This window comes from Ostrinia nubilalis, chromosome 30, assembly GCF_963855985.1.
Source record: "Ostrinia nubilalis chromosome 30, ilOstNubi1.1, whole genome shotgun sequence".
Taxonomy (NCBI): Eukaryota; Metazoa; Arthropoda; class Insecta; order Lepidoptera; family Crambidae; genus Ostrinia; species Ostrinia nubilalis.
In genome coordinates this window covers 1367792-1376945 of record NC_087117.1, presented here as the reverse complement: position 1 = coordinate 1376945, position 9154 = coordinate 1367792, and the positions used below count along the sequence as shown (strand labels likewise).

The window sequence follows — 9154 nt, the reverse complement described above, 5'->3', positions numbered from 1 at the left end:
TAGATTGTCATTTTATTAGAATTCTTCGTGACATAATGACATACCACATTGTGGTATACTTTTGACTCTAAAACTAATATTGTATTCAAACGACCGTTTTAATACCTAAATATTACAAAATAAATAATAATACTCAAGGTATTACATGAGTGAGAAAATTTTAATCTAAGACGGAAGAAAGTTTTGCTAAAAGATAATATAGTTTATGTAATCGTGTTTATATACAAAGTTAATGATAATATCTGAGAATATTGCACTGAAGTGTGTGCGTTGAAGAAAAACATTAAAATATAATGTAAAAATTGTTTATTTTAATATTTAACAGCTTGAATGAAATCATTAAAAATCGCATGTATCGTTTTTATTTTCAGAACGAATTCAAAACTTATTTTAAATAGAGATAGTTTGAACTAAAGTATCATTACAAAACTATTATTTTCAAAAACTACACATATTCTTTCAAATTAACAAAAAATTTATACTTTTGAACAAGCATACAGGTTTTAAGATGTGCATAAAAACTAAATCTAACATAATTTTTTGATCAAAAAGGACATTAATACACATTATTTAATAAAAATAACTATTTTATAAATGTTGTTCTTTACAAACAAAATATAATATCTAAACTATGTACATTATACAGTCTACTGTATGCTGAAGACATGTGAATAATACAATATACTATATTTTTTGCCAAAATTATAAACAAAAAAGTATTTTAAAGAAGTTATAGAAGGTAGTTAGAAGAAAGATCATCTCTCTTTCTAACAATTTGAATCAATTGAATAGCATAAAAATACGAATATCAAAGTAGCAGTTTCTTAAAATTGTTTTTAATAGATCTTAAAATTATTATTTTAAACAATTTTAAGATTTTATGACATTTGAAAATCTTAATAAAATATTTTTCTGATGGCACACCTGGCGCGTCTAACCTTCCTAAAAGTTTTATCATGACGCGCCTAGTGTGTCATCAAATCAAAAAATACCTCATTCGTTTACAATTTCGGCAAGTATAAATCTATGTATTATAATACACTAAAATATGTACTGTAAAAGGTAATCTAAACACTATAACACACAGTCTTTTGCACCACAACCGCCGCTAACTTTCCACAGTGCTCGGTGTCAACTCGATATGTCGGTGAGAATATAACAATAGTTGTATGTTATATGTTGTCTCAAGTGATATAGGATGGTGTATATCAAAACACATTTTGTGGGGAGTTGAGTCTACCTGGAAATAGAAAGAGGTCAATTAAAACAATTTCTATTGAGCAGTATATCCAAGTCAGATATTTTTTAAAATTTCCTTTTAGCTAAGAAAATGAATATTCATATTACGTCGGTCAGCTCTCGTGGGGCGTCGGCTCAGCGTGGAGTCGATGGGGCGTTAGCAAACGCACTTTTTGACTGTAGAATCGGGGGACGGGGCGTTGCCGGCGTACAGGCGTGACGCCCTCGAGGCGAGGTCCACAGCCAGGGCTAGTGTACTGACCGGCAGTGCTCGCGGGGCGTGGGCGAGGCATTGACGGGGGATTAGCGGGGCATTAGTGGAGCGTCGCTACTCGCTAACCTGTTGACACGACTGTCATATCCTACCTATACTACTACCCACCGGCAGTGCTCGCGGTGCGTGGGCGGGGCGTAGCTACTCTCTAGTCTATTGGCGCGACTGTTATATTGTGCCCATTCTACTACTACCCACCGACAGTGCTCGCGGGGCGTGGGCGGGGCATTAGCGGGGCGTCGCTACTCGCTAGCCTATTGTCGCGACTGTCATACTGTACCTATTCTACTATTACCTACCGGCAGTGCTCGCGGGGCGTGGGCGGGGCGCTAACGGGGCGTTGCCGGGGCGTCGCAAACCTATTACCGCGACATACCCACGGCGAAACTGCTATATTGTGCCTATTCTACTACTACCCACCGGCAGTGCTCGCGGGGCGTGGGCGGGGCGTTGCCGGCCTACAGGCGCGACGCCCCCGCGGCGAGGTCCACAGCCAGGACCGCCGCGGGGGCGGCGTGTGGTGTCTCAGGCTAGTGTACTGACCGTCAGTGCTCGCGGGGCGTTGCCGGGGCATTGGTGGGGCATTGGTGGGGCGTGGGCGGGGCATTGGTGGGGCGTCGCTGCTCGCTAACCTATTGACGCGACTGTCATACTGCACCAATTCTACTACTACCTACCGGCAGTGCTCGCGGGGCGTGGGCGGGGCGTTGCCGGCCTACAGGCGCGACGCCCCCGCGGCGAGGTCCACAGCCAGGACCGCCGCGGGGGCGGCGTTTCCTCAGCTGCGCCGGTGGCGGCCGCCTCTGCGACGACGCTCGCGACGAACCTGTAATGGACAAAGATTAGATAAAAACGAATAAAGGAAAAGATATTCGATCAAAGCACATATTAAAAGTACCTTAATGAAAAAGGGCTACTATAAAGTCGATGATTATTTAAAAGATAAAAATGTTTGGGATACGTTACTGCCTAGCTCGCATAAATATTTATAACTTTGTACATTTTAAAGCATGTAAACCTTTGAAAAAGAGGCTGACAATAGTGACTGAGTTTCTTGCGCTGCTTCTTCTCAGCACTGGCCCATTTATTGTCCTGAAGCAGTGGTAGGGTTAATACTGGGACGTGTAAAAGTGCTTTTTTTAAGCCTATTTACAGAAATAAATGAGTTTTAATGAGTTTTTAATGAGTTTTGATACGGCATAAGCGTCAAATGAAGTCCCAGATCACATTTTCGAAAGTACGTTTCGTAAAGTATACAGGGTGGAATTTTGTAATGCCACCTGAAGGGAAAGTACTCTTAATACTGTACATAGACAATTTTACTCAAAGGAAACATTCCTTAATTTAGGAAAAGAAATAGAACTGCATTCAAAGATTTCTAAAATTTGCTAGCCATAGCCACACCCGGGAATCGAACCAACTAAAATCTGTTAAAAATTACACCCTGTATTTTTATTGCATCGATCGTTAGGGTTAAGTATAAGGATGAAATCTCTCTAACAAACTTGATAAATCAAATGAAAGGAAAACGATGAAATCTTAAATTATTTTTATTATTTACAGAAAAAATTATGGTATGGTAGTAATTTATGAAAAATTTTCGAAAATCTTTGAATGCAGTTCTCTTTTTTTTTCAAATGTAAAGGAATGTTTTCTTTAAGTAAAATTTTCTATCTACAGTATTAAGAGTACTTTCCCTCCAGGTGGCATTACAAAATTCCACCCTGTATAGTCCGGTCGCCGAGCACGTAGAATTTCGTCCAATGACCCCGAACTACCCATCCTTATCGCTCACGAGTTATTATATTGCTATCGCAACTGTGCGACGGGCGCGAGTGAGTGTGCGAGCGCAACAATAATATAATTACGCGCGAGCGATAAGGATGGATGAGAAGCTCGGGATCATTGGACAAAATTCTACGTGCTCGGCGACCGGAATTTAGATGCGTATTCATCATCGTACGCTTGATGTTCGCTGCATATAATGTCGCGTGTGTTAGGATATTTATATGTACATACCTGATTTATATTAATATTCCATGGTAAAAATGTATAATTGGTACACTATTTAACTTGTTAAACACTACACACACAAAACATTGCACAGCCGCCATATTAACTGACAGATTAAAATTCAGATTTATATAATTCGTAAATTAGAATTTATTGTAAGGTTTTTGGTTTCTTAATAATTCAGAATTTGATTAAGATCACCGATTCTAAATATGAAAGATAATATTACCCTATTTTTAATATATTGTAAAATGAGAAACTCCAACTTCCGCTTCCGAATAAAAATAGTTATAAAATACTGTGCCGTGATTGGTCGACTGTTCTGATTGGTCGTTTTAGGCCGACCAATCGGAGTTGAGTAAAAAGAGGGAGAATTTGGGTATAAATAGATGGAATTTCTCATGAGGGGCAGTCTCGACGGATCTTTGAGGTGATGCTGACCAAAGTTAAGTACTTATTGTTTATTGGTACTATTATTATGCTTGTTGTGTAATTGTATTGTATTATTGTGATATTGTATTAACACCTGGCTATGTGGCTGCACCAGGCTTATTATATTGACACCTGGCCAATTGATGGTGACATGCCACGGGGTCGGGTCGGTAATTTGATGACCAGTATAAAGAAGGACAATGCTTATAGTTGCCGGTTATGTTATGGTACAGAACCTAAGTCGTAACCTAACCTAAACCTAACTCTTAACCTAACCTGAACCTAAATCTTAACGTAACCTAACTTAGAACTTGTGTTCTGTGTGTTTGATTATAAATACTGATTGTACAAAATACCGTCCAAATGTTAATAATAAATAAGACGTAATTACTGCTAGATTACTCATTTTTATGTAAGTTATAAATTATTGTAACTGGTTGGAAAAGAGGCTGACAAAGGTGACTGAGTTTCTTCCGCCACTTCTTCTCAGCACCAGCCCATGTTGTCCCGAAGTGGTGGTAGGGCAAGCTATATTTGGGACGTGTATAAGTGCCCTGGAAAAGGGCTTTATACTGAATAAACTATTTGAATTTGAAATTGGATTTTTAATTTGGAACTTATTAAATTACAGTCCTATATATTTCCACGGTATAAAACGAAATGATAGAAATATAACATAGAGTATTTATGCTAGATTTTGCTTATTATTATTCTTCTTTTTGTGGTAACTTTATTATTTAAAGAATCTGCATTAATGCATTAATATTTCCTAATTTACAAATGACTAATGCCCAAAAATCTAACACGTGCATAACACTCCATCGACAGTCAGCGTCATATATTTAGTGACACCCAAAGTAGCCAAAAATTTCACAACACGTCTTTTTACGATTGAAATAGTGTCGTTAAGTTTGAAATAGTGGCCACTTTGGGTGTCACGAAGTATTCGACGCTGTTGATTCGCCGCTGTGGACAGTAACACTAAACTAAGCGTAAAATGACAAATACGCGTCTATGAAGAGACGCTACGTGGACAATAGCAGTTTTTTTACTAATGTTTGACTTTTGTCAACTGTCACAATTTATAGAAAAAAGGAACCAGTGGTCCCGTTCAAATTGCCTCTATTTCTTGCGATTACTATCTACTTACACACGTTACACGTTTCAGCCGAAAGACGTCCACTGCTGGACAAAGGCCTCCCCCAGGGATTTCCACAAAGACCGGTCCTACGCCGCTCGCATCCAGGCACCTCCCGCGACCTTCACCAGATCGTCGGTCCACCTAGTGGGAGGTCTGCCCACGCTACGTCTTCCGGCTCGTGGTCGTCACTATCTACTTATCTAGGCTTTATTAATCTAAGTTGTACACTCACCGTTCCCACTTCGCCCTCGGCCCAGCGTTCGTAGGCCCGCTCTCTCTTCAGCCACTCCTGGTACTTGTACCACCACTCCTCCCATTTGACATAGTCGCTCAGGGTTAGACCTGAAACAAACGAACACCATTAACACAATATCAAGCAAATAATTGTGAAGTTGCTCCCGTCTTTGTAGCCACTACACTACTTTATGAGGTTCATTTCTGAAAATGTCATGTGACTTTTTTTACAATAGAACACGATAGTTTTTCTTGGATCCTGTAGAGACAATGCCATCGGTTCCAAAGTGGACTTATGGAAAGGTTTTCCTTTTCCTTAACCATGGTTATGTAATCTTATTTCATCTAAGTTAATATAAATTTTATATCGCCTACTTTATTTTCAGTTTGGCCCTAACCTTAGGGCCTTGACTGGAGGAAAATACCGAAAGGCATTAAGTCCGCCTTATGTACACTGTTTTATGTGCATATAAGATTTGGTTCAAATTAATCTTTGCTTCTGGTAATCTAGAAAAGGTCCTTCTACAGTGGTAATTTTGAGACATCCTGCATTTAGACTCAGATAAAACATTATTCTATTCTTCTTAAATATGTTAAAGTCTGTAAACCCTTGAAAAAGAGGCTGACATTAGTGACTGAGTTTCTTGCGCTACTTCTTCTCAGCACTGGCCATTTATTGTCCTGAAGCAGTGGTAGGGTTAATACTGGGACGTGTAAAAGTGCTTTTTAAAAGCCTACTTGCATAATTACATCAATGGAGAAGTTTCCTGATAGTAAAAACATTATATTTCTCTGAATGGGATTAAAATATAGACCAAAACTAAAAAGACGGTTAAGTTTTTTCTTAAATCCATCAAGAAATTGCTGAGTAATTAATTATTTAAATTACCTACATATTTAAAAAATAGGCCGTAACACAATTTTAACTAGTACGGGAGGTAAAGGATTTTAGCCGTATACCAACATATTATTAATGTATTCCATCATAGTTTTTAATCTTAAAAGACTGTATTTATTATTTTTAATTACTTAGATTACTTAAATTGCATTTTAGATTTATAGTTTCTTTTTTGTATAACTACCTACTTACTTTACAAGTATACGACTATTCTGTAAGTCACATTTTGTTGTTGAAATAAATTTATTTTTTTATTATTATTTATAGGCGGTGCCGCAGCGCCCGTTCTAGTTTCAAAAACAATGCTTACCGTGGAAACTTCTCCATTGATTGGTGGTGTCAAATACCGTATTGGTCCTACTACAGCACCCCACTTTTTGAGTCGGGGGTTATAAATAAATGCCTTAAACTTACCCCGCAAGTATCCGCGTTTCTTGTAGTAATCGTAGCGCACTCGCACGTCGTCCCAGGACGGCAGGCCGCCGGGCGCCGCCGCCAACAGCTCTTCAGGGTAGCTGCCTATTGGAGCCGGTTCCAGGCCCCTGTGGAAGGATGGATTAATTAAATAATGTACACTCGGCATCAAATAAATCGCACCTCCCGCGAAAAGCACTTATCATACGTATGCATCCCCACTTCCCACCAACATTGGTACCATTTGAAAGCCTAGTTCTAAACTTCATTTCATTAAAGGAAAGGTTATTACCCCAAAAATGTGTCTTTACAAGGATCCAGAGTCACATCTTCAAAAAATAGGTAGTTACGCTATAGCCATTTTTTATGACTATAAAACTGTTAAGTTGGGATTAATCGCTATCCACCTGTTAAAGAGGACACGTGAGATCTTTATTTGGTTTTATAACCATAAAAATTGGTCTAATTGATCCCAGAGGTGAGCCCAAAGTGAGGTCTATTTTCAAGTCACATTTATGGTATTTGTTAATAATTTATTTAGAAATGAAATGTATTTTTCTTCAAGGATATTTATTGGGCTTTCAAATAACACCAATATTGTTGGGGTACCATGATTGTGTCAGAAGAAAATCTTTAAAGTTCGCGTCGCGGAAGGTGCGGTTTATTTGATGTTGAGTGTAGTTGTAAAAGATATGACAAATGAAGCGTTGCTTTGTCAGTGGCAGGCTTAACTAAAAGATGAGATCAAAAAGCCGTTTGTAAACATCCGTTTTTTTACCGAACAACGACTCGTTTTTTCGGCGGATTTCGCGGTGGTGTATGGTTTTGATGCATCGGACATAGGTCCGGCGAGAAAATTGACAGCAAACAAAGGATATCCATTTTTTGACGGTCCGTCCGTCGTCCGGTTACAAAACGGATGTCTACAACCGCAGTGGAGGCTTTTTACTACCATCTCAGTAGATTGGAGGAAGAAAGGTCATCAGTTTTGAAGAGAAGCATGGGGGAGGGGAGGTAATAGGTCATCAGTGATGAGGGGAGAGACCATCAGTGGTGAAAGAAGTCATCAGTGGTGACTAGGGATGTCATCCGCGGTATGTATGGAGGTCATTAGTGCTGTCTAGGGAGGTCACCAGCAGTGTCTAGGGAGGTTTCCAGCAGTGTCTAGAGAAGTCTTCAGTGAGGTCACCAGGGTTGTCTAGGGAGGTCACCAGGGGCGTCTATAGAGGTCAGTGTCTAGGCAGGTCACCAGCAGTATCTAGTGAGGTCACAAGCTGTGTCTAGGGAGGTCACAAGCTGTGTCTAGCGAGGTCACAAGCTGTGTCTAGGGAGGTCATCAGTGGCGTCTAGGGAAGTCTTCAGTGAGGTCATCAGCAGTGTGTAGGGAGGTCACCAGCAGTGTCTAGGGAGGTCACCAGTGGTGTCGAGGGAGGTCACCAGGGTTGTCTAGGGAGGTCTTCTGTAAGGTCACCAGCGGTATCAAAGGTCACTCACGGTCGCTCCCCGGGTGCCGGCGGGTCTCCTTCGTCCTCAGCCCGCTCGATGCGCACGTGTAGAGTAGCGTCGCGGCGCGTGATGCGCATGTTGTCGAGACATCATTTAAGTCATCATGGGTAAGGGGAAATGGCATCATTGGGGAAGGAGAAGTCATCAGTGGTCTAAGGTCTTTAGTGAGGTCATCAGCGGTGTGTATAGAGAGGTCATTAGTGGTGTCTAGGGAGGTCACAAGCTGTGTCTAGGGAGATTACCAGCGGTGTCTAATGAGGTCACCAGCAGTGTCTAGGTAGGTCACCAGCTTTGTCTAAGGAACACACTAGGGGTGTCTAGGGAGGTCACCAGCTGTGTCTAGGGAGGTCACCAGGGTTGTCTTGGGAGGTCTTCAATGAGGTCATCAGCGGTGTGTAAAGAGTTCACCAGCAGTGTCTAGGTAGATCACCAGCAGTGTCTAGGGAGGTCACCAGCGGTATCAAAGGTCACTCACGGTCGCTCCCCGGGCGCCGGCGGGTCTCCTTCGTCCTCAGCGCGCTCGATGCGCACGTGTAGAGTGGCGTCGCGGCGCGTGATGCGCATGTTGTCGAGACATCATTTAAGTCATCATGGGTAAGGGGAAATGGCATCATTGGTGAAGGAGAATGTCATCAGTGGTGTCTAAGGTCTTTAGTGAGGTCGTCAGTTGTCTAGGGTGGTCATTAGTGGTGTCTAGGGAGGTCATTAGTGGTATCTAGGGTTGTCATTAGTGGTGTCTAGGGAGGCCATTAGTGGTGTCTAGGGAGGTCCTTAGCGGTGTGTAGGGAGGTCACAAGCTGTGTCTAGGAAGGTCACAAGCTGTGTCTAGGCAGGTCACCAGCGGTGTCTAGGTAGGTCATCAGCTGTGTCTAGGGAGGTCAATGTCTAGGAAGGTCACAAGCTGTGTCTAGGGATGTCACCAGCGGCGTCTAGAGTGGTCACCAGCAGTGTCTAGGGAACACATTAGGGGTGTCTAGGGAGGTCTTCAATGAGGTCACCACCA

General features: G+C 41.4%; 1 protein-coding gene across 1 annotated transcript; it reads right to left on the bottom strand.

Annotated features, from left to right (window-relative positions):
• Nucleotides 1-502: 502 nt before the first annotated feature.
• Nucleotides 503-6767, bottom strand: LOC135086206 (uncharacterized). Its single transcript, XM_063981005.1, has 4 exons — nt 6646-6767; nt 5332-5441; nt 2191-2339; nt 503-1240 (listed from the first exon to the last, which is right to left on the bottom strand). Exons 2-4 carry the CDS (start codon nt 5414-5416, stop codon nt 1109-1111), a joined length of 366 nt encoding a protein of 121 aa, XP_063837075.1. The 5' UTR covers nt 5417-5441; nt 6646-6767; the 3' UTR covers nt 503-1108.
• Between the last annotated feature and the right edge of the window lie 2387 nt (nt 6768-9154).